This window comes from Hypanus sabinus, unplaced genomic scaffold (genome assembly GCF_030144855.1).
Source record: "Hypanus sabinus isolate sHypSab1 unplaced genomic scaffold, sHypSab1.hap1 scaffold_1346, whole genome shotgun sequence".
Taxonomy (NCBI): domain Eukaryota; kingdom Metazoa; phylum Chordata; class Chondrichthyes; order Myliobatiformes; family Dasyatidae; genus Hypanus; species Hypanus sabinus.
Genome location: NW_026779416.1, coordinates 79,926 through 104,944, shown reverse-complemented (window position 1 = coordinate 104,944; position 25,019 = coordinate 79,926). Strand labels below are relative to the sequence as shown.

Below are 25,019 nucleotides of genomic sequence, written 5' to 3'. Positions count from 1 at the left end.
CCAGCCGCACCTCTCCCGCCCCGAGTCACCTCTCACAACCACCGGGAGCACGCTCATTCTCCTCCAACACCTGGCCCAAAAAACTGCTCACGATGCGGTGCGGCGAAACCCACCCCCAGCGAAAACTCTCGGGAGACAAGCCGTCCCCACGAAAGTTAGCCCGGGGCAGAATTCAAAACGGGAGAAGAACCAGGGGCCCGGGGCCTGGGCGAGCTTGGAGCGGGGCCTTGGTTGTTCGGCACCCTGAGCGCAGGGGTGGGGGCATCCCCCCGCAGCTGTGCGAGGCGTCGGCGGGGCAGCTCAAGGAGCCCGGCGTGCAGGTATGGTCAACCCGGCGGGGGAACGGGTGGAACTAACGAGGAGACTGGCGGGTACGTTACCGGGGGCCGGTGGGATTCGGTAATAGGGAGAGACGGGGCGGGACCTGAAACCACGAGGGGGCGTCGATCCGGTGGCCGCTGGCCGCCTTCCTCCCTCGGGGTTCGGGTGTCAGAGACTAGAGGGAAGGGGATTGACGTGAAAAGGGAAAGGTACAAGACCCGATACCTTTACCACCTGAAGGAGGGTCTGTGGAAGGAGCTGCCGGAGGAAGTGGTCGAGGCAGGTACATTAACGACACTCCGACAGGGACACGGATAGGAAAGGTTTAGAGGGATACGGGTGGTCCGTCTGTGGAAGAAGCTGCCGGAGGAAGAGGTCGAGGCAGGTACAGTAACGACTCTCGGACAGGGACATGGATAGGAAAGGTTTAGAGGGATACGGGTGGTCCGTCTGTGGAAGGAGCTGCGAGAGGAAGTGGTCGAGGCAGGTACATTAACGACACTCTGACAGGGACACGGATAGGAAAGGTTTAGAGGGATACGGGTGGTCCGTCTATGGAAGGAGCTGCCGGAGGAAGTGGTCGAGGCAGGTACATGAACGACACTCGGACAGGGACACGGATGGGAAAGGTTTAGAGGAATACGGGTGGTCCGTCTGTGGGAGGAGCTGCCGGAGGAAGTGGTCGAGGCAGGTACATTAACGACACTCGGACAGGGACACGGATGGGAAAGGTTTAGAGGGATACGGGTGGTCCGTCTGTGGAAGGAGCTGCCGGAGGAATTGGTCGAGGCAGGTACATTAACGACACTCGGACAGGGACACGGATAGGAAAGGTTTAGAAGGATACGGGTGGTCCATCTGTGGAAGGAGCTGCCGGAGGAATTGGTCGAGGCAGGTACATTAACGAAACTCGGACAGGAACACGGATAGGAAAGGTTTAGAGGAATACGGGTGGTCCGTCTGTGGAAGGAGCTGCCCGAGGAAGTGGTCGAGGCAGGTTCATTAACGACACTCGGACAGGGACACGGATAGGAAAGGTTTAGAGGGATACGGGTGGTCAGTGTGTGGAAGGAGCTGCCCGAGGAAGTGGTCGAGGCAGGTACATTAACGACACTCGGACAGGGACACGGATAGGAAAGGTTTAGAGGGATACGGGTGGTCCGTCTGTGGAAGGAGCTGCCGGAGGAAGTGGTCGAGGCCGGTACATTAACGACACTCGGACAGGGACACGGATAGGAAAGGTTTAGAGGGATACGGGTGGTCCGTCTGTGGAAGGAGCTGCCGGAGGAAGTGGTCGAGGCAGGTACATTAACGACACTCGGACAGGGACACGGATAGCACAGGTTTAGAGGGATACGGGTCGTTCGTCTGTGGCAGGAGCTGCCGGAGGAAGTGGTCGATGCAGGTACATTAACGACACTCGGACAGGGACACGGATAGGAAAGCTTTAGAGGGATACGGCTGGTCCGTCTGTGGAAGGAGCTGCCGGAGGAAGTGGTCGAGGCAAGTACATTAACGACACTCGGACAGGGACACGGATAGGAAAGCTTTAGAGGGATACGGGTGGTCCGTCGTGGAAGGAGCTGCCTGTGGAAGTAGTCGAGACGAGTACAATAACGACACTGGGACAGGGACACGGATAGGAAAGGTTTAGAGGGATACGGGTGGTCCGTCTGTGGAAGGAGCTGCCGGAGGAAGTGGTCGAGGCAGGTACTTTAACGACACTCGGACAGGGACACGGATAGGGAAGTTTTAGAGGGATACGGGTGGTCCGTCTGTGGAAGGAGCTGCCGGAGGAAGTGGTCGAGGCAGGTACATTAACGACACTCGGACAGGGACACGGATAGGAAAGGTTTAGAGGGATACGGGTGGTCCGTCGGTGGAAGGAGCTGCCGGAGGAAGTGGTCTAGGCAGGAACATTAACGACCCTCGAACAGGCAGCACCCGTCACCTCTCCTCTCCGGACATCCCCTCCTCTCGTTTCAAGCCTTCCTGTGTTAGGAGGTAATGAAGGCGGAAGACCTATACTGTGTGTGTGTGTGTGTGTGTGTGTGTGTGTGTGTGTGTGTGTGTGTGTGTGTGTGTTTGTGTGTGAGAGAGAGAGACAGAGACAGAGAGAGAGAGAGACAGAGACAGAGACAGAGACAGAGAGAGAGAGAGTGAGAGAGAGAGACAGAGAGAGAGAGAGAGAGAGAGTGAGAGAGAGCGAGAGAGCGAAAGGGAGAGAGAGAGAGCGAGAGAGAGAGAGAGAGAGAGAGAGAGAAAGAGAGAGAGTGAGAGAGAGTGGGGATAGGGAAAGGGCAGCATATGAGGTCGAGGGAGGAGTGGAATGGGAGAGGGAGGGGGAGTTGGAAGGACGGGATCGAGGCGAGAGGTAGGGGCAGGGCAAGGGGGCGAGGGGAGGTGGCGAGAAGGAGAACATGCAGACCTGGGAGTAAGGGAGAGGGGCGAGATTCGGAGGAAGTTAAAGAGAGAGAGAGACAGTGAGTTGTGGAAAGAGAGAGAGAGACAGTGGTCTAGGTGTGTGTGTCAGAGAGAGAGGGTAGTGGTCTATCTTGGTGTATGTGTCAGTGTGAGAGAGTGAATGAGGGAAAAGTAGAGAGGAGCTGGAGAGAGATACCGAGGGAAGAAGAGAGAGTTAGCGAGAGAGAGGGAGGTAAAGAGAGAGTTAGTGAGAGAGGAAGGCGGATAAAATGAGACAGAAATTGCGCGAGATGAGAGGGGCAAGGAGAGTCAGAGAGAGAGAGGGGGGGCAGTGGGAGAGACCCCACCCCAGCACAGCACAGTCCTCACCTTGTTGCCGCCAATAGCCCAGCCGGTGAGCACCTCCGCGCACATCATGAAGAGGAATGTGTAGTGGCGGTCCTGGTAACAGTTGCGCGGTTCGCTCAGCATGGAATCGTTGTACAAAGCCGGGCACAGGAACAGCAGCGTGTGGTGGACGTGCCCGACCGCCCCCGGCCAGATGATCGGCTCTACCTGTGGGGGGGGGGGGGTCAGGCAGGGCAGAACGTCCTGAAGTCTCGCCCAGGACCTTCATCCCCTCTGACAGATGCTAGCCCAACTTCGCTGTCCTCTCACCCTTCCTGCATTCCCTTCCTCGCCCCCAGCCCCGCGCCCTCCGTCCTACCCGCACCAGGCACGCTCCTTCTCCCTCCTGTCCTCCTCTCACTCCACCCTCCCATCTTCCTGCCTCCTATCATCATCACTCGCTCTCCCTCTTCCCTCTCTCCCGCCCTCCTCTGTGCGCTCTTCCCCTCCATACCACCCTCCCCTTCCCTCTCTCTCTGCGACCTCCTCCCCTCCCTCCTCTACCCCCTCCTTCCTCCGAACACATCCCTTCCCTCCCCCCACTCCCCCTCGCTCCGCGCCCCATCCCCTCCCTCCACCCTTCTCTCCCTCCCGCTACCCCCTCTGCGCTCGCTGCGCGCCGTCTCCCCTGCCCACCCCACCCCACACACCCCCAAGCCCCTCACTTACCATGTAAACATGCACCTTCTCTCCAAAGTCCGGGAACTTAGCCAAGTGGCAGGCGTAGAAGGTGTGATATGCCGGGATGGTGAACTGGAAAATATTATCAGTCAGAGATCGCCCTCTCCGAGGAAGGAGGGAGAGAGGAGTGGTGGGGGGACGGGGGCGGAGGGAACGGGCGGGCGATGGGCGAGCGGGGTAGGAGGGTTCGGGGCGATTATAGAGGGAAGAGGGAGGGAGAGCGCAGGACGGTGAGGAGGGAGGAAGGCAGGACGGAGGGTCAGAGCGGGAGGGGGAGGAGGGTGGAAGGCTGGACGGAGGGACAGAGCTGGAGAGGTGAGGAGGGTTCGGGGCGATTATAGAGAAGAGGGAGGGAGAGCGCAGGACGGTGAGGAGGGAGGAAGGCTGGACGGAGGGACAGAGCGGGAGGGGGAGGAGGGAGGAAGGCTGGACGGAGGGACAGAGCTGGAGAGGTGAGGAGGGTTCGGGGCGATTATAGAGGGAAGAGGGAGGGAGAGCGCAGGACGGTGAGGAGGGAGGAAGGCAGGACGGAGGGACAGAGCGGGAGGGGGAGGATGGAGGAAGGCTGTACGGAGGGACAGAGCTGGAGAGGTGAGGACGGTTCGGGGCGATTATAGAGGGAAAAGGGAGGGAGAGCGCAGGACGGTGAGGAGGGAGGAAGGCTGGACGGAGGGACAGAGCGGGAGGGGGAGGAGGGAGGAAGGCTGGACAGAGGGACAGAGCTGGAGATGGGAGGAGGGAGGAAGGCTGGACAGAGGGGCAGAGCTGGAGGGGGAGGAGGGAGGAAGGCTGGACGGAGGGGCAGAGCGGGAGGGGGAGGAGGGAGGAAGGCTGGACGGAGGGACAGAGCTGGAGATGGGAGGAGGGAGGAAGGCTGGACAGAGGGGCAGAGCTGGAGGGGGAGGAGGGAGGAAGGCTGGACAGAGCTGGAGGGGGAGGATGGAGGAAGGCTGGACAGAGGGGCAGAGCGGGAGGGGTAGGAGGGTTCGGGGCGATTATAGAGGGAAGAGGGAGGGAGCGCGCAGGACGGTGAGGAGGGAGGAAGGCTGGACGGAGGGACAGAGCGGGAGGGGGAGGAGGGAGGAAGGCTGGACGGAGAGGCAGAGCGGGAGATGGGAGGAGGGAGGAAGGCTGGACAGACGGGCAGAGCTGGAGGGGGAGAAGGGAGGAAGGCTGGACAGAGCTGGAGGGGGAGGATGGAGGAAGGCTGGACAGAGGGGCAGAGCTGGAGGGGGAGAAGGGAGGAAGGCTGGACAGAGCTGGAGGGGGAGAAGGGAGGAAGGCTGGACAGAGCTGGAGGGGGAGGAGGGAGGAAGGCTGGACGGAGGGACAGAGCGGGAGGGGGAGGAGGGAGGAAGGCAGGACGGAGGGGCAGAGCTGGAGAGGGGAGGGACCCTCAGCTCCACTCACGTTGGTCACGATATCCAGCGTCGAGCTGTTGCCCACGTGTGGGACGACCTTCCTCCCGTAGTTCAGGATTTGCACCGACAGCACCCCGTACACTGTCTCGTGTTTCGGCATCTGCATCGGACTTCCCGGGACCGAGTCGGAACAAGCGTAGATCAGACGCATTGAGTCCTCCTGAGGGAGAGAGAGCGGAGTGAAAAGAGGGTAGGGTGCTCCCGGTGTGTGTGGGTCTGACCCAGGGGGATACGGAGATGGGAACTGTGCACGGTGCTCCCGGTGTGTGTGGGTCTGACCCGGGGGAGATACGGAGATGGGAACTGTGCACGGTGCTCCCGGTGGGTGTGGGACTGACCCGGGGGGATACGGAGACGGGAACTGTACACGGTGCTCCCGCTGTGTGTGGGTCTGACCCAGGGGGGATACGGGGACGGGAACTGTGCACGGTGCTCCCGGTGGATGTGGGTCACACCCAGGGGGATACGGAGACGGGAACTGTGAACGGTGCTCCCGGTGGGTGTGGGTCTGACCCGGGGGATACGGAGACGGGAACTGTGCACGGTGCTCCCAGTGTGTGTGGGTCTGACGCGGGGGGATACGGAGACGGGAAGTGTGCACGGTGCTCCTGGTGTGTGTGGGTCTGACCCAGGGGGGATACGGGGACGGGAACTGTGCACGGTGCTCCCGGTGTGTGTGGGTCTCACCCAGTGGGGATACGGAGACGGGAACTGTGCACGGTGCTCCCAGTGTGTGTGGGTCTGAGACGGGGAGGATACGGAGACGGGAACTGTGCACGGTGCTCCCGGTGTGTGTGGGTCTGACCCGGGGGGATACGGAGACGGGAACTGTGGACGGTTCTCCCGGTGTGTGTGGGTCTGACCCAGGGGGATACGGAGACGGGAACTGTGCACGGTGCTCCCGGTGTGTGTGGGTCTGACCCAGGGGGGATACGGAGATGGGAACTGTGCACGGTGCTCCCGGTGTGTGTGGGTCTGACGCGGGGGGATACGGAGACGGGAAGTGTGCACGGTGCTCCTGGTGTGTGTGGGTCTGACCCAGGGGGGATACGGGGACGGGAACTGTGCACGGTGCTCCCGGTGTGTGTGGGTCTCACCCAGTGGGGATACGGAGACGGGAACTGTGCACGGTTCTCCCGGTGTGTGTGGGTCTGACCCAGGGGGATACGGAGACGGGAACTGTGCACGGTGCTCCCGGTGTGTGTGGGTCTGACCCAGGGGGGATACGGAGACGGGAACTGTGCACGGTGCTCCCGGTGAGCGTGGGTCTCCTCCGGGGGGATACGGAGACGGTAACTGTGCACGGTGCTCCCGGTGTCTGGCTCTGACCCAGGGGCGATAGGAGATGGGAACTGTGCACGGTGCTCCCGGTGTGTGTGGGTCTGACGCGGGGGGATACGGAGACGGGAAGTGTGCACGGTGCTCCTGGTGTGTGTGGGTCTGACCCAGGGGGGATACGGGGACGGGAACTGTGCACGGTGCTCCCGGTGTGTGTGGGTCTCACCCAGTGGGGATACGGAGACGGGAACTGTGCACGGTGCTCCCAGTGTGTGTGGGTCTGAGACGGGGAGGATACGGAGACGGGAACTGTGCACGGTGCTCCCGGTGTGTGTGGGTCTGACCCGGGGGGATACGGAGACGGGAACTGTGCACGGTTCTCCCGGTGTGTGTGGGTCTGACCCAGGGGGATACGGAGACGGGAACTGTGCACGGTGCTCCCGGTGTGTGTGGGTCTGACCCAGGGGGGATACGGAGACGGGAACTGTGCACGGTGCTCCCGGTGAGCGTGGGTCTCCTCCGGGGGGATACGGAGACGGTAACTGTGCACGGTGCTCCCGGTGTCTGGCTCTGACCCAGGGGCGATAGGAGAGGGGAACTGTGCACGGTGCTCCCGGTGTGTGGGTCTGACCCGGGGGGATACGAAGACGGGAACTATGCACCGTGCTCCCGGTGAGTGTGAGTCTGACCCGGGGGGATACGACGACGGGAACTGTGCACGGTGCTCCCGGTGGGTGGGTCTGACCCAGGGGGGATACGGAGACGGGAACTGTGCACGGTGCTCCCTTTGTGTGTGGGTCTGACCCAGGGGGGATACGGAGACGGGAACTGTACACGGTGCTCCCGGTGTGTGTGGGTCTGACCCAGGGGGGATACGGAGACGGGAACTGTGCACGGTGCTCCCGGTGTGTGTGGGTCTGACCCAGGGGGGATACGGAGACGGGAACTGTATACGGTGCTCCCGGTGTGTGTGGGTCTGACCCAGGGGGGATACGGTGATGGGAACTGTGCACTGTGCTCCCGGTGTGTGGAGGTCTGACCCGGGGGCGATACGAAGACGGGAACTGTACACGGTGCTCCCGGTATGTGTGGGTCTGACCCAGGGGTATACGGAGATGGGAACTGTGCACGATGCTCCCGGTGTGTGTGGGTCTGACCCAGAAGGATACGGAGATGGGAACTGTGCACGGTGCTCCCGGTGTGTGTGGGTCTGACCCAGGGGGGATACGGAGACGGGAACTGTGCACGGTGCTCCCGGTGTGTGTGGGTCTGACGCGGGGGGATACGGAGACGGGAAGTGTGCGCGGTGCTCCTGGTGTGTGTGGGTCTGACCCAGGGGGGATACGGGGACGGGAACTGTGCACGGTGCTCCCGTTGTGTGTGGGTCTCACCCAGTGGGGATACGGAGACGGGAACTGTGCACGGTGCTCCCAGTGTGTGTGGGTCTGAGACGGGGAGGATACGGAGACGGGAACTGTGCACGGTGCTCCCGGTGTGTGTGGGTCTGACCCGGGGGGATACGGAGACGGGAACTGTGCACGGTTCTCCCGGTGTGTGTGGGTCTGACCCAGGGGGATACGGAGATGGGAACTGTGCACGGTGCTCCCGGTGTGTGTGGGTCTGACCCAGGGGGGATACGGAGACGGGAACTGTGCACGGTGCTCCAGGTGTGTGTGGGTCTCCTCCGGGGGGATACGGAGACGGTAACTGTGCACGGTGCTCCCGGTGTCTGGCTCTGACCCAGGGGCGATAGGAGAGGGGAACTGTGCACGGTGCTCCCGGTGTGTGGGTCTGACCCGGGGGGATACGAAGACGGGAACTGTGCACCGTGCTCCCGGTGAGTGTGAGTCTGACCCGGGGGGATACGACGACGGGAACTGTGCACGGTGCTCCCGGTGGGTGGGTCTGACCCAGGGGGGATACGGAGACGGGAACTGTGCACGGTGCTCCCTTTGTGTGTGGGTCTGACCCAGGGGGGATACGGAGACGGGAACTGTACACGGTGCTCCCGGTGTGTGTGGGTCTGACCCAGGGGGGATACGGAGATGGGAACTGTGCACGGTGCTCCAGGTGTGTGTGGGTCTGACCCGGGGGGATACGGAGACGGGAACTGTGCACGGTGCTCCCGGTGTGTGTGGGTCTGACCCAGGGGTATACGGAGATGGGAACTGTGCACGATGCTCCCGGTGTGTGTGGGTCTGACCCAGAAGGATACGGAGATGGGAACTGTGCACGGTGCTCCCGGTGTGTGTGGGTCTGACCCAGGGGGGATACGGAGACGGGAACTGTGCACGGTGCTCCCGGTGTGTGTTGGTCTGACGCGGGGGGATACGGAGACGGGAAGTGTGCGCGGTGCTCCTGGAGTGTGTGGGTCTGACCCAGGGGGGATACGGGGATGGGAACTGTGCACGGTGCTCCCGGTGTGTGTGAGTCTGACCCAGGAGGATACGGAGTCGGGAACTGTGCACTGTGCTCCCGGTGTGTGGGGGTCTGACCCGGGGTGGATACGAAGACCGGAACTGTACACGGTGCTCCCGGTATGTGTGGGTCTGACCCAGGGGTATACGGAGATGGGAACTGTGCACGATGCTCCCGGTGTGTGTGGGTCTGACCCAGGAGGATACGGAGACGGGAACTGGGCACGGTGCTCCCGGTGTGTGTGGGTCTGACCCAGGGGGGAATACGGAGACGGGAACTGGGCACGGTGCTCCCGGTGTGTGTGGGTCTGACCCAGGGGGGGATACGGAGACGGGATCTGTACACGGTGCTCCCGGTGTGTGTGGGTCTGTCCCAGAGGGGATACGGAGACGGGAACTGTACACGGTGCTCCCGGTGTGTGTGGGTCTGTCCCAGAGGGGATACGGAGACGGGAACTGTGCACGGTGCTCCCGGTGTGTGTGGGTCTGACCCGGGGGATACGGAGACGGGAACTGCGCACGGTGGTCCTGGTGTGAGTGGGTCTGACCCAGGGGGATACGGAGACGGGAACTGTGCACGGTGCTCCCGGTGTGTGTGGGTCTGACCCGGGGGGATACGGAGACGGGAACTGTGCACGGTGCTCCAGTTGTGTGTGTCTGACCCGGGGGGGATACGGAGACAGGAACTGTGCACGGTGCTCCCGGTGTGTGTGGTTCTGACCCAGGGGGATACGGAAACGGTAACTGTGCACGGTCCTCCCGGTGTCTGGCTCTGACCCAGGGGGGGATACGGAGACGGGAACTGTACACGGTGCTCCCGGTGTGTGTGGGTCTGTCCCAGAGGGGATACGGAGACGGGAACTGTGCACGGGGCTCCCGGTGTGTGTGGGTCTGACCCGGGGGATACGGAGACGGGAACTGTGCACAGTGCTCCTGGTGTGAGTGGGTCTGACCTAGGGGGATACGGAGACGGGAACTGTGCACGGTGCTCCCGGTGGTTGTGGGTCTGACCCGGGTGGATTCGGAGACGGGAACTGTGCACGGTGCTCCCGGTGTGTGGGTCTGACCCGGGGGGATACGGAGACGGGAACTGTGCACGGTGCTCCCCGTATGTGTGTGTATGACCCGCGGTATACGGAGACGGGAACTGTACACGGTGCTCCCGGTGTGTATGGGTCTGACCCAGGGGGGATACGGAGACGGGAACTGTATACGGTGCTCCCAGGTGTGTGTGGGTCTGACCCAGGGGGGATACGGAGATGGGAACTGTGCACTGTGCTCCCGGTGTGTGGGGGTCTGACCCAGGGGGGATACGGAGACGATAACTATACACGGTGCTCGCGGTGTGTGTGGGTCTGACCCGGAGGGATACGGAGACGGGAACTCTGCACGGTGCTCCAGGTGTGTGTGGGTCTGACCCGGGGGGATACGGAGACGGGAACTGTGCACGGTGCTCCCGGTGTGTGTGGGTCTGACCCAGGGGGGATACGGAGACGGGAACTGTGCACGGTGCTCCCTTTGTGTGTGGGTCTGACCCAGGGGGGATACGGAGACGGGAACTGTACACGGTGCTCCCGGTGTGTGTGGGTCTGACCCAGGGGGGATACGGAGATGGGAACTGTGCACGGTGCTCCAGGTGTGTGTGGGTCTGACCCGGGGGGATACGGAGACGGGAACTGTGCACGGTGCTCCCGGTGTGTGTGGGTCTGACCCAGGGGTATACGGAGATGGGAACTGTGCACGATGCTCCCGGTGTGTGTGGGTCTGACCCAGAAGGATACGGAGATGGGAACTGTGCACGGTGCTCCCGGTGTGTGTGGGTCTGACCCAGGGGGGTTACGGAGACGGGAACTGTGCACGGTGCTCCCGGTGTGTGTGGGTCTGACGCGGGGGGATACGGAGACGGGAAGTGTGCGCGGTGCTCCTGGAGTGTGTGGGTCTGACCCAGGGGGGATACGGGGATGGGAACTGTGCACGGTGCTCCCGGTGTGTGTGAGTCTGACCCAGGAGGATACGGAGTCGGGAACTGTGCACTGTGCTCCCGGTGTGTGGGGGTCTGACCCGGGGTGGATACGAAGACCGGAACTGTACACGGTGCTCCCGGTATGTGTGGGTCTGACCCAGGGGTATACGGAGATGGGAACTGTGCACGATGCTCCCGGTGTGTGTGGGTCTGACCCAGGAGGATACGGAGACGGGAACTGGGCACGGTGCTCCCGGTGTGTGTGGGTCTGACCCAGGGGGGAATACGGAGACGGGAACTGGGCACGGTGCTCCCGGTGTGTGTGGGTCTGACCCAGGGGGGGATACGGAGACGGGATCTGTACACGGTGCTCCCGGTGTGTGTGGGTCTGTCCCAGAGGGGATACGGAGACGGGAACTGTACACGGTGCTCCCGGTGTGTGTGGGTCTGTCCCAGAGGGGATACGGAGACGGGAACTGTGCACGGTGCTCCCGGTGTGTGTGGGTCTGACCCGGGGGATACGGAGACGGGAACTGCGCACGGTGGTCCTGGTGTGAGTGGGTCTGACCCAGGGGGATACGGAGACGGGAACTGTGCACGGTGCTCCCGGTGTGTGTGGGTCTGACCCGGGGGGATACGGAGACGGGAACTGTGCACGGTGCTCCAGTTGTGTGTGTCTGACCCGGGGGGGATACGGAGACAGGAACTGTGCACGGTGCTCCCGGTGTGTGTGGTTCTGACCCAGGGGGATACGGAAACGGTAACTGTGCACGGTCCTCCCGGTGTCTGGCTCTGACCCAGGGGGGGATACGGAGACGGGAACTGTACACGGTGCTCCCGGTGTGTGTGGGTCTGTCCCAGAGGGGATACGGAGACGGGAACTGTGCACGGGGCTCCCGGTGTGTGTGGGTCTGACCCGGGGGATACGGAGACGGGAACTGTGCACAGTGCTCCTGGTGTGAGTGGGTCTGACCTAGGGGGATACGGAGACGGGAACTGTGCACGGTGCTCCCGGTGGTTGTGGGTCTGACCCGGGTGGATTCGGAGACGGGAACTGTGCACGGTGCTCCCGGTGTGTGGGTCTGACCCGGGGGGATACGGAGACGGGAACTGTGCACGGTGCTCCCCGTATGTGTGTGTATGACCCGCGGTATACGGAGACGGGAACTGTACACGGTGCTCCCGGTGTGTATGGGTCTGACCCAGGGGGGATACGGAGACGGGAACTGTATACGGTGCTCCCAGGTGTGTGTGGGTCTGACCCAGGGGGGATACGGAGATGGGAACTGTGCACTGTGCTCCCGGTGTGTGGGGGTCTGACCCAGGGGGGATACGGAGACGATAACTATACACGGTGCTCGCGGTGTGTGTGGGTCTGACCCGGAGGGATACGGAGACGGGAACTCTGCACGGTGCTCCAGGTGTGTGTGGGTCTGACCCGGGGGGATACGGAGACGGGAACTGTGCACGGTGCTCCCGGTGTGTGTGGGTCTGACCCAGGGGGGATACGGAGACGGGAACTGTGCACGGTGCTCCCGGTGTGTGTGGGTCTGACCCAGGGGGGATACGGAGACGGGAACTGTATACGGTGCTCCCGGTGTGTGTGGGTCTGACCCAGGGGGGATACGGAGATGGGAACTGTGCACTGTGCTCCCGGTGTGTGGAGGTCTGACCCAGAAGGATACGGAGATGGGAACTGTGCACGGTGCTCCCGGTGTGTGGGTCTGACCCGGGGGGATACGGTGACAGGAACTGTGCACGGTGCTCCCGGTGTGTGTGGGTCTGACCCAGAGGGGATACGGTGACGGGAACTGTGCACGGTGCTCCCGGTGTGTGTGGGTCTGAACCGGGGGGAATACGGAGACGGGAACTGTGCACGGTGCTCTCGGTGTGTGTGGGTCTGACCCGGGGGGATACGGTGACGGGAACTGTGCACGGTGCTCCCGGTGTGTGTGGGTCTGACCCAGGGGGATACGCAAACGGGAACTGCACACGGTGCTCCCGGTGTGTGTGGGTCTGACCCAGGGGGGATACGGAGACGGTAACTGTGCACGGTGCTCCCGGTGTGTGTGGGTCTGACCCAGGTGGGATACGGAGACGGGAACTGTACACGGTGCTCCCGGTGTGTGTGGGTCTGACCCGGGGGGATACGGAGACGGGAACTGTGCACGGTGCTCCCGGTATGTGTGGGTCTGACCCGGGGGGATACGGAGACGGGAACTGTGCACGGTGCTCCCTGTGTGTGTATGTCTGACCCGGGGGGATACGGAGACGGGAACTATGCACTGTGCTCCCGGTGTGTGTGGTTCTGACCCGGGGGGATACGGAGACGGGAACTGTGCACGGTGCTCCCGGTGTGTGTGGGTCTGACCCGGGGGGATACGGAGACGGGAACTGTGCACGGTGCTCCCCGTATGTGTGTGTATGACCCGCGGTATACGGAGACGGGAACTGTACACGATGCTCCCGGTGTGTATGGGTCTGACCCAGGGGGGATACGGAGACGGGAACTGTACACGGTGCTCCCAGGTGTGTGTGGGTCTGACCCAGGGGGGATACGGAGATGGGAAATGTGCACTGTGCTCCCGGTGTGTGGGGGTCTGACCCAGGGGGGATACGGAGACGATAACTATACACGGTGCTCGCGGTGTGTGTGGGTCTGACCCGGAGGGATACGGAGACGGGAACTCTGCACGGTGCTCCAGGTGTGTGTGGGTCTGACCCGGGGGGATACGGAGACGGGAACTGTGCACGGTGCTCCCGGTGTGTGTGGGTCTGACCCAGGGGGGATACGGAGACGGGAACTGTGCACGGTGCTCCCGGTGTGTGTGGGTCTGACCCAGGGGGGATACGGAGACGTGAACTGTATACGGTGCTCCCGGTGTCTGTGGGTCTGACCCAGGGGGGATACGGAGATGGGAACTGTGCACTGTGCTCCCGGTGTGTGGAGGTCTGACCCAGAAGGATACGGAGATGGGAACTGTGCACGGTGCTCCCGGTGTGTGGGTCTGACCCGGGGGGATACGGTGACAGGAACTGTGCACGGTGCTCCCGGTGTGTGTGCGTCTGACCCAGAGGGGATACGGTGACGGGAACTGTGCACGGTGCTCCCGGTGTGTGTGGGTCTGACTGGGGGGGAATACGGAGACGGGAACTGTGCACGGTGCTCTCGGTGTGTGTGGGTCTGACCCGGGGGGATACGGTGACGGGAACTGTGCACGGTGCTCCCGGTGTGTGTGGGTCTGACCCAGGGGGATACGCAAACGGGAACTGTACACGGTGCTCCCGGTGTGTGTGGGTCTGACCCAGGGGGGATACGGAGACGGTAACTGTGCACGGTGATCCCGGTGTGTGTGGGTCTGACCCAGGTGGGATACGGAGACGGGAACTGTACACGGTGCTCTCGGTGTGTCTGGGTCTCCTCCGGGGGGATACGGAGACGGTAACTCTGCACGGTGCTCCCGGTGTCTGGCTCTGACCCAGGGGCGATATGAGAGGGGAACTGTGCACGGTGCTCCCGGTGTGTGGGTCTGACCCGGGGGGATACGAAGACGGGAACTGTGCACGATGCTCCCGGTGAGTGTGAGTCTGACCCGGGGGGATACGAAGACGGGAACTGTGCACGGTGCTCCCTTTGTGTGTGGGTCTGACCCAGGGGGGATACGGAGACGGGAACTGTATACGGTGCTCCCGGTGTGTGTGGGTCTGACCCAGGGGGGATACGGAGATGGGAACTGTGCACTGTGCTCCCGGTGTGTGGGGGTCTGACCCGGGGTGGATACGAAGACGGGAACTGTACACGGTGCTCCCGGTATGTGTGGGTCTGACCCAGGGATATACGGAGATGGGAACTGTGCACGATGCTCCCGGTGTGTGTGGGTCTGACCCAGGAGGATACGGAGATGGGAACTGTGCACGGTGCTCCCGGTGTGTGGGTCTGACCCGGGGGGATAAGGTGACGGGAACTGTGCACGGTGCTCCCGGTGTGTGTGGGTCTGACCCGGGGGGAATACGGAGACGGGAACTGGGCACGGTGCTCCCGGTGTGTGTGGGTCTGACCCAGGGGGATACGGAGACGGGAACTGTGCACGGTGCTCCGGTGTGTGTGGGTCTGACCCAGAGGGGATACGGTGACGGGAACTGTGCACGGTGCTCCCGGTGTGTGTGGGTCTGACCCGGGGGGAATACGGAGACGGGAACTGTGCACGGTGCTCTCGGTGTGTGTGGGTCTGACCCGGGGGTATACGGTGACGGGAACTGTGCACGGTGCTCCCGGTGTGTGTGTCTGACCCGGGGGGATACGGAGACGGGAACTGTGCACGGTGCTCCCGGTGTGTGTGGTTCTGACCCAGGGGGATATGGAAACGGTAACTGTGCACGGTGCTCCCGGTGTCTGGCTCTGACCCAGGGGGGATACGGACACGGGAACTGTGCACGGTGCTCCCGGTGTGTGGGTCTGACCCGGGGGGATACGGAGACGGGAACTGTGCACGGTGCTCCCGGTGTGTGTGGGTCTGACCCAGGGGGGATACGAAGACGGGAACTGTGCACGGTGCTCCCGGTGTGTGGGTCTGACCCGGGGGGATACGGAGACGGGAACTGTGCACGGTGCTTCCTGTGTGTGGGTCGGACCCGGGGGGATACGGAGACGGGAACTGTGCACGGTGCTCCCGGTATGTGTGGTTCTGACCCGGGGGGATACGGAGACGGGAACTGTGCACGGTGCTCCCGGTATGTGGGGGTCTGACCCGGGGGGATACGGAGATGGGAACTGTGCACGGTGTTCCCGGTGGGTGTGGGTCTGACCCGGGGGGATACGGAGATGGGAACTGTGCACGGTGCTCCCGGTGGGTGTGGGTCTGACCCGGGGGGATACGGAGACGGGAACTGTGCACGTTGCTCCCGGTGTGTGTGGGTCTGACCCGGGGGGATACGGAGACGGGAACTGTACACGGTGCTCCCGGTGTGTGTGGGTCTGACCCGGGGGGATACGGAGATGGGAACTGTGCACGGTGCTCCCGGTGGGTGTGGGTCTGACCCAGGGGGATACGGAAACGGGAACTGTGCACGGTGCTCCCGGTGTGTGGGTCTGACCCGGGGGGATACGGTGACAGGAACTGTGCACGGTGCTCCCGGTGTGTGTGGGTCTGACCCGGGGGGAATACGGAGACGGGAACTGTGCACGGTGCTCCCGGTGTGTGTGGGTCTGACCCAGGGGGGATACGGAGACGGGAACTGTGCACGGTGCTCCCGGTGTGTGTGGGTCTGACCCAGGGGGGATACGGAGACGGGAACTGTGCACGGTGCTCCCGGTGTGTGTGGGTCTGACCCAGGGGGGATACGGAGACGGGAACTGTATACGGTGCTCCCGGTGTGTGTGGGTCTGACCCAGGGGGGATACGGAGATGGGAACTGTGCACTGTGCTCCCGGTGTGTGGAGGTCTGACCCAGAAGGATACGGAGATGGGAACTGTGCACGGTGCTCCCGGTGTGTGGGTCTGACCCGGGGGGATACGGTGACAGGAACTGTGCACGGTGCTCCCGGTGTGTGTGGGTCTGACCCAGAGGGGATACGGTGACGGGAACTGTGCACGGTGCTCCCGGTGTGTGTGGGTCTGACCCGGGGGGAATACGGAGACGGGAACTGTGCACGGTGCTCTCGGTGTGCGTGGGTCTGACCCGGGGGGATACGGTGACGGGAACTGTGCACGGTGCTCCCGGTGTGTGTGGGTCTGACCCAGGGGGATACGCAAACGGGAACTGTACTCGGTGCTCCCGGTGTGTGTGGGTCTGACCCGGGGGGATACGGAGACGGTAACTGTGCACGGTGCTCCCGGTGTGTGTATGTCTGACCCGGGGGGATACGGAGACGGGAACTATGCACTGTGCTCCCGGTGTGTGTGGTTCTGACCCGGGGGGTTACGGAGACGGGAACTGTGCACGGTGCTCCCGGTGTGTGTGGGTCTGACCCGGGGGGATACGGAGACGGGAACTGTGCACGGTGCTCCCCGTATGTGTGTGTATGACCCGCGGTATACGGAGACGGGAACTGTACACGGTGCTCCCGGTGTGTATGGGTCTGACCCAGGGGGGATACGGAGACGGGAACTGTACACGGTGCTCCCAGGTGTGTGTGGGTCTGACCCAGGGGGGATACGGAGATGGGAACTGTGCACTGTGCTCCCGGTGTGTGGGGGTCTGACCCAGGGGGGATACGGAGACGATAACTATACACGGTGCTCGCGGTGTGTGTGGGTCTGACCCGGAGGGATACGGAGACGGGAACTCTGCACGGTGCTCCAGGTGTGTGTGGGTCTGACCCGGGGGGATACGGAGACGGGAACTGTGCACGGTGCTCCCGGTGTGTGTGGGTCTGACCCAGGGGGGATACGGAGACGGGAACTGTGCACGGTGCTCCCGGTGTGTGTGGGTCTGACCCAGGGGGGATACGGAGACGTGAACTGTATACGGTGCTCCCGGTGTCTGTGGGTCTGACCCAGGGGGGATACGGAGATGGGAACTGTGCACTGTGCTCCCGGTGTGTGGAGGTCTGACCCAGAAGGATACGGAGATGGGAACTGTGCACGGTGCTCCCGGTGTGTGGGTCTGACCCGGGGGGATACGGTGACAGGAACTGTGCACGGTGCTCCCGGTGTGTGTGCGTCTGACCCAGAGGGGATACGGTGACGGGAACTGTGCACGGTGCTCCCGGTGTGTGTGGGTCTGACCCGGGGGGAATACGGAGACGGGAACTGTGCACGGTGCTCTCGGTGTGTGTGGGTCTGACCCGGGGGGATACGGTGACGGGAACTGTGCACGGTGCTCCCGGTGTGTGTGGGTCTGACCCAGGGGGATACGCAAACGGGAACTGTACACGGTGCTCCCGGTGTGTGTGGGTCTGACCCAGGGGGTATACGGAGACGGTAACTGTGCACGGTGATCCCGGTGTGTGTGGGTCTGACCCAGGTGGGATACGGAGACGGGAACTGTACACGGTGCTCTCGGTGTGTCTGGGTCTCCTCCGGGGGGATACGGAGACGGTAACTCTGCACGGTGCTCCCGGTGTCTGGCTCTGACCCAGGGGCGATAGGAGAGGGGAACTGTGCACGGTGCTCCCGGTGTGTGGGTCTGACCCGGGGGGATACGAAGACGGGAACTGTGCACGATGCTCCCGGTGAGTGTGAGTCTGACCCGGGGGGATACGGAGACGGGAACTGTATACGGTGCTCCCGGTGTGTGTGGGTCTGACCCAGGGGGGATACGGAGATGGGAACTGTGCACTGTGCTCCCGGTGTGTGGGGGTCTGACCCGGGGTGGATACGAAGACGGGAACTGTACACGGTGCTCCCGGTATGTGTGGGTCTGACCCAGGGATATACGGAGATGGGAACTGTGCACGATGCTCCCGGTGTGTGTGGGTCTGACCCAGGAGGATACGGAGATGGGAACTGTGCACGGTGCTCCCGGTGTGTGGGTCTGACCCGGGGGGATAAGGTGACGGGAACTGTGCACGGTGCTCCCGGTGTGTGTGGGTCTGACCCGGGGGGAATACGGAGACGGGAACTGGGCACGGTGCTCCCGGTGTGTGTGGGTCTGACCTAAGGGGGATACGGAGACGGGAACTGTGCACGGTGCTCCGGTGTGTGTGGGTCTGACCCAGAGGGGATACGGTGACGGGAACTGTGCACGGTGCTCCCGGTGTGTGTGGGTCTGACCCGGGGGGAATACGGAGACGGGAACTGTGCACGGTGCTCTCGGTGTGTGTGGGTCTGACCCGGGGGGATACGGTGACGGGAACTGTGCACGGTGCTCCCGGTGTGTGTGTCTGACCCGGGGGGATATGGAAACGGTAACTGTGCACGGTGCTCCCGGTGTCTGGCTCTGACCCAGGGGGGATACGGACACGGGAACTGTGCACGGTGCTCCCAGTGTGTGGGTCTGACCCGGGGGGATACGGAGACGGGAACTGTGCACGGTGCTCCCGGTGTGTGTGGGTCTGACCCAGGGGGGATACGAAGACGGGAACTGTGCACGGTGCTCCCGGTGTGTGGGTCTGACCCGGGGGGATACGGAGACGGGAACTGTGCACGGTGCTTCCTGTGTTTGGGTCGGACCCGGGGGGATACGGAGACGGGAACTGTGCACGGTGCTCCCGGTATGTGTGGGTCTGACCCGGGGGGATACGGAGACGGGAACTGTGCACGGTGCTCCCGGTATGTGGGGGTCTGACCCGGGGGGATACGGAGATGGGAACTGTGCACGGTGTTCCCGGTGGGTGTGGGTCTGACCCGGGGGGATACGGAGAAGGGAACTGTGCACGGTGCTCCCGGTGGGTGTGGGTCTGACCCGGGGGGATACGGAGACGGGAACTGTGCACGTTGCTCCCGGTGTGTGTGGGTCTGACCCGGGGGGATACGGAGACGGGAACTGTACACGGTGCTCCCGGTGTGTGTGGGTCTGACCCGGGGGGATACGGTGACAGGAACTGTGCACGGTGCTCCCGGTGTGTGTGGTCTGACCCGGGGGGAATACGGAGACGGGAACTGTGCACGGTGCTCTCGGTGTGTGTGGGTCTGACCCGGGGGGATACGGTGACGGGAACTGTGCACGGTGCTCCCGGTGTGTGTGGGTCTGACCCAGGGGGATACGCAAACGGGAACTGTACACGGTGCTCCCGGTGTGTGTGGGTCTGACCCAGGGGGGATACGGAGACGGTAACTGTGCACGGTGCTCCCGGTGTGTGTGGGTCTGACCCAGGTGGGGTACGGAGACGGGAACTGTACACGGTGCTCTCGGTGTGTCTGGGTCTCCTCCGGGGGGATACGGAGACGGTAACTCTGCACGGTGCTCCCGGTGTCTGGCTCTGACCCAGGGGCGATAGGAGAGGGGAACTGTGCACGGTGCTCCCGTTGTGTGGGTCTGACCCGGGGGGATACGAAGACGGGAACTGTGCACCGTGCTCCCGGTGAGTGTGAGTCTGACCCGGGGGGATACGAAGACGGGAACTGTGCACGGTGCTCCCGGTGTGTGTGGGTCTGACCCAGGGGGGATACGGAGATGGGAACTGTGCACTGTGCTCCCGGTGTGTGGGGGTCTGACCCGGGGTGGATACGAAGACGGGAACTGTACACGGTGCTCCCGGCATGTGTGGGTCTGACCCAGGGATATACGGAGATGGGAACTGTGCACGATGCTCCCGGTGTGTGTGGGTCTGACCCAGGAGGATACGGAGATGGGAACTGTGCACGGTGCTCCCGGTGTGTGGGTCTGACCCGGGGGGATAAGGTGACGGAAACTGTGCACGGTGCTCCCGGTGTGTGTGGGTCTGACCCGGGGGGAATACGGAGACGGGAACTGGGCACGGTGCTCCCGGTGTGTGTGGGTCTGACCCAGGGGGATACGGTGACGGGAACTGTGCACGGTGCTCCCGGTGTGTGTGGGTCTGACCCGGGGGGAATACGGAGACGGGAACTGTGCACGGTGCTCTCGGTGTGTGTGGGTCTGACCCGGGGGGATACGGTGACGGGAACTGTGCACGGTGCTCCCGGTGTGTGTGTCTGACCCGGGGGGATACGGAGACGGGAACTGTGCACGGTGCTCCCGGTGTGTGTGGTTCTGACCCAGGGGGATATGGAAACGGTAACTGTGCACGGTGCTCCCGGTGTCTGGCTCTGACCCAGGGGGGATACGGACACGGGAACTGTGCACGGTGCTCCCGGTGTGTGGGTCTGACCCGGGGGGATACGGAGACGGGAACTGTGCACGGTGCTCCCGGTGTGTGTGGGTCTGACCCAGGGGGGATACGAAGACGGGAACTGTGCACGGTGCTCCCGGTGTGTGGGTCTGACCCGGGGGGATACGGAGACGGGAACTGTGCACGGTGCTTCCTGTGTGTGGGTCGGACCCGGGGGGATACGGAGACCGGAACTGTGCACGGTGCTCCCGGTATGTGTGGGTCTGACCCGGGGGGATACGGAGACGGGAACTGTGCACGGTGCTCCCGGTATGTGGGGGTCTGACCCGGGGGGATACGGAGATGGGAACTGTGCACGGTGTTCCCGGTGGGTGTGGGTCTGACCCGGGAGGATACGGAGACGGGAACTGTGCACGGTGCTCCCGGTGGGTGTGGGTCTGACGGGGGGATACGGAGACGGGAACTGTGCACGTTGCTCCCGGTGTGTGTGGGTCTGACCCGGGGGGATACGGAGACGGGAACTGTACACGGTGCTCCCGGTGTGTGTGGGTCTGACCCGGGGGGATACGGAGATGGGAACTGTGCACGGTGCTCCCGGTGTGTGTGGGTCTGACCCGGGGGGATACGGAGATGGGAACTGTGCACGGTGCTCCCGGTGTGTGTGGGTCTGACCCGGGGGGATACGGAGACGGGAACTGTGCACGGTGCTCCCGGTGTCTGTGAGTCTGACCCGGGGGGATACGGAGACGGGAACTGTGCACGGTGCTCCCGGTGTGTGTGAGTCTGACCCGGGGGGATACGGAGACGGGAACTGTGCACGGTGCTCCCGGTGTGTGGGTCTGACCCGGGGGGATACGGAGACGGGAACTGTGCACGGTGCTCCCGGTGTGTGGGTCTGACCCGGGGGGGATACGGAGACGGGACCTGTGCACGGTGCTCCCGGAGTGTGTGAGTCTGACCCGGGGGGATACGGAGACGGGAACTGTGCACGGTGCTCCCGGTATGTGGGGGTCTGACCCGTGGGGATACGGAGAGGGGAACTGTGCACGGTGCTCCCGGTGGGTGTGGGTCTGACCCGGGGGGATACGGAGACGGGAACTGTGCACGGTGCTCCCGGTGGGTGTGGGTCTGACCCGTGGGGATACGGATACGGGAACTGTGCACGGTGCTCCCGGTGGGTGTGGGTCTGACCCGGGGGGATACGGAGACGGGAACTGTACACGGTGCTCCCGGTGTGTGTGTGTGTGGGTCTGACCCGGGGGGATACGGAGATGGGAACTGTGCACGGTGCTCCCGGTGTGTGTGGGTCTGACCCGGGGGGATACGGAGATGGGAACTGTGCACGGTGCTCCCGGTGTGTGGGTCTGACCCGGGGGGATACGGAGACGGGAACTGTGCACGGTGCTCCCGGTGTGTGGGTCTGACCCGGGGGGGATACGGAGACGGGAACTGTGCACCGTGCTCCCGGAGTGTGTGAGTCTGACCCAGGGGGATACCGAAACGGTAACTGTGCACGGTGCTCTCGGTGTCTGGCTCTGACCCAGGGGGGATACGGAGACGGGAACTGTGCACGGTGCTCCCGGTGTCTGTGAGTCTGACCCGGGGGGATACGGAGACGGGAACTGTGCACGGTGCTCCCGGTGTGTGTGAGTCTGACCCGGGGGGATACGGAGACGGGAACTGTGCACGGTGCTCCCGGTGTGTGGGTCTGACCCGGGGGGATACGGGGACGGGAACTGTGCACGGTGCTCCCGGTGTGTGTGGGTCTGACCCGGGGGGATACGGAGACGGGAACTGTGCACGGTGCTCCTGGTGTGTGGGTCTGACCCGGGGGGATACGGGGACGGGAACTGTGCACGGTGCTCCCGGAGTGTGTGAGTCTGACCCGGGGGGATACGGAGACGGGAACTGTGCACGGTGCTCCCGGTGTGTGGGTCTGACCCGGGGGGATACGGAGACGTGAACTGTGTACGGTGCTGCCGGTGTGTGTGAGTCTGACCCGGGGGGATACGGAGACGGGAACTGTGCACGGTGCTCCCGGTGTGTGTGGGTCTGACCCGGGGGGATACGGAGATGGGAACTGTGCACGGTGCTCCCGGTGTGTGTGGGTCTGACCCGGGGGGATACGGAGACGGGAACTGTGCACGGTGCTCCCGGTGTCTGTGAGTCTGACCCGGGGGGATACGGAGACGGGAACTGTGTACGGTGCTCCCCGTGTGTGTGGGTCTGACCCGGGGGGGGCGATACGGAGACGGGAGCAGTGCACGGTGCTCCCGGTGTGTGTGAGTCTGACCCGGGTGGGATACGGAGACGGGAACTGTGCACGGTGCTCCCGGTGTGTGTGGGTCTGACCCGGGGGGATACGGAGATGGGAACTGTGCACGGTGCTCCCGGTGTGTGTGGGTCTGACCCGGGGGGATACGGAGACGGGAACTGTGCACGGTGCTCCCGGTGTCTGTGAGTCTGACCCGGGGGGATACGGAGACGGGAACTGTGCACGGTGCTCCCGGTGTTTGTGAGTCTGACCCGGGGGGATACGGAGACGGGAACTGTGCACGGTGCTCCCGGTGTGTGTGGGTCTGACCCGGGGGGATACGGAGACGGGAACTGTGCACGGTGCTCCCGGTGTGTGTGTGTCTGACCCGGGGGGGATACGGAGACGGGAACTGTGCACGGTGCTCCCGGTGTGTGTGGGTCTGACCCGTGGGGATACGGAGACGGGAACTGTGCACGGTGCTCCCAGTGTGTGTGGGTCTGACCCAGGGGGGATACGGAGACGGGAACTGTGCGGATATCGCGCTCGTCCCTGGAATGTGCGGTGTGACCACGTCGGTTCTCCGTTATCCTTCCGGCCTCCCTCTCCCCCACCCGCCCACCGCTCGAGCCGCACCGTGATGTCCATGTCCTGCGGGTCGCAGGTCCGGAACGGCCTCCGGAACTTGAGGGAGGTGTGCGTCCCGTTCTGGGTCAGGGAGAGGAGCGTACAGTCCTGGGAACCGTCGATCACCGGTACCTCGGTACCCACACCGTAGCGATCCTGGCGGGAGGGGGGAAGAGGGCAGGATCAGTTTCGTAATCTTTGACCAACACCGCTCCACACCCTCCCCTACCCCACCGTCTGCCCTTCCCCCCACACCATCCGACCAACTGCACTCCCACCATCCACCATCCCGCCGCCTCCCCTCCTTCCGTCTGCCCCTCGCTCACCCCCCTATCTTTCTTCCTACACTCGGCGGTGGAACACCCCCAGCCCACCGGGCGTTTACACCCTGACCCGCAAAGTCGGACCCTCCTCACCTCCCCAACCCCTCCTTCCACGGCCCGGTATCTCAGCCTTTCTTCCCCACTGGGCCCAGCCTCCCTTCTCCTCTACCACACGCCCCACCCCCTATTTCCCGGGGCCAGTCCACAGCCGCTCTTCAGCTCACTCCCTCACATTGGGATTGGGCCGCGAGTTCGCGAATTTGTGCTCATCAAATCTGCCCATCTCCGTCTCCCGCCCCCCCCCACCCACCTTCCATCCCTCGCCAATACATCCCCCCTCCCTTCCCTCCTCTCGTGAAGTCCCAACCCAGGACACTCACGGGGGTTGGGGGATCGCCCTCGCGTGAACGTTGCCAGGATACGGGCCAGCACGACAGCTCGTTATCTCCCCTCCCCCCCTCCACCTGCCGTCCCCTCCTCCCGCCCTGGAACGAATCTTTGCATTGAGGTCTGGTCCCCTGGCTCAACCTATCACCAGCGAACCACGGTCCCACAATGGGACCCTCCCTCCCGCTCCCCTCCTGTCCTAACTACTCCTCTCCCTCCATTGCCCCGACCCTCCCTCTCCCCCGCCCCTCCTTTCATTACACTTTTCTAGATTCCCCATTCTCTTTCGCTCCATCCCAACCCCCGAGGATATTTCCTCCCTCCGTGGATTCACTGCCCCGTTCCATTCCCTCCGTCACCTCTTGGGACGCTCCCTCATTTCGTGGTAGGCACTCCCTCCCGCATCAGAACTTTACTTCCCTCCTCCCCCCCCCACTGCCACCACCACCACCCCGCCACTCCATCCGGGTTTGCAGCCCCTGTCTCCCTGTTTCCCCCACCCCCCAGCCGGGCGCTCCCTCCCTCCCCGGGGACGCTCCCTCACGTGGAAGTAGGGCTTTCCGTCGCGGATCCAGGCCGTCATCATGTCGGCGCGGTCCATGCCGCCGCTGGGGGTGAAGCCGATCCCCACCCAGCCCATGGTGGCCGCCTCCACGTAGAAGGTGATGTTCTGCGTGTCCGTGTCGAAGTCCCACGCCACGTAGAAGCCGGGCATGATGGACACCCAGTGGGGCAGGTCCGAGGCGCGGGCCCCGGGCCCCGTCCCCGCCGCCACCGCCCAGGCCAGCAAGAGCCAGCAGACGCCCGACGCCATTCCGCCGCCCGCTCCCCTCGATTTGATT

The 25,019-nt window shown here is 63.7% G+C and overlaps 1 protein-coding gene across 1 annotated transcript; it reads right to left on the bottom strand.

The window, feature by feature from the left end:
• Nucleotides 1–376: 376 nt before the first annotated feature.
• On the bottom strand, nucleotides 377–25,019 carry LOC132386848 (DBH-like monooxygenase protein 2). The gene is made up of 6 exons (XM_059959193.1): nucleotides 24,722–25,019; nucleotides 23,477–23,623; nucleotides 5,224–5,394; nucleotides 3,802–3,885; nucleotides 3,115–3,300; nucleotides 377–496 (listed from the first exon to the last, which is right to left on the bottom strand). The coding sequence occupies exons 1-6, from the start codon at nucleotides 24,989–24,991 to the stop codon at nucleotides 377–379; spliced, it is 978 nt and encodes a 325-aa protein (XP_059815176.1). The 5' UTR covers nucleotides 24,992–25,019.

Coding starts and splice junctions, on each gene's coding strand:
- LOC132386848 (XM_059959193.1), bottom strand. CDS start 24,991: ATGGCGTCGGGCGTCTGCTGGCTCTTGCTGGCCTGGGCGGTGGCGGCG. Junction 5,395..23,476: donor CGCAGGACATGGACATCACG/GTGCGGCTCGAG, acceptor TCTCTCCCTCAG/GAGGACTCAATGCGTCTGAT. Junction 497..3,114: donor GGGCTATTGGCGGCAACAAG/GTGAGGACTGTG, acceptor CCTTCCCTCTAG/TCTCTGACACCCGAACCCCG.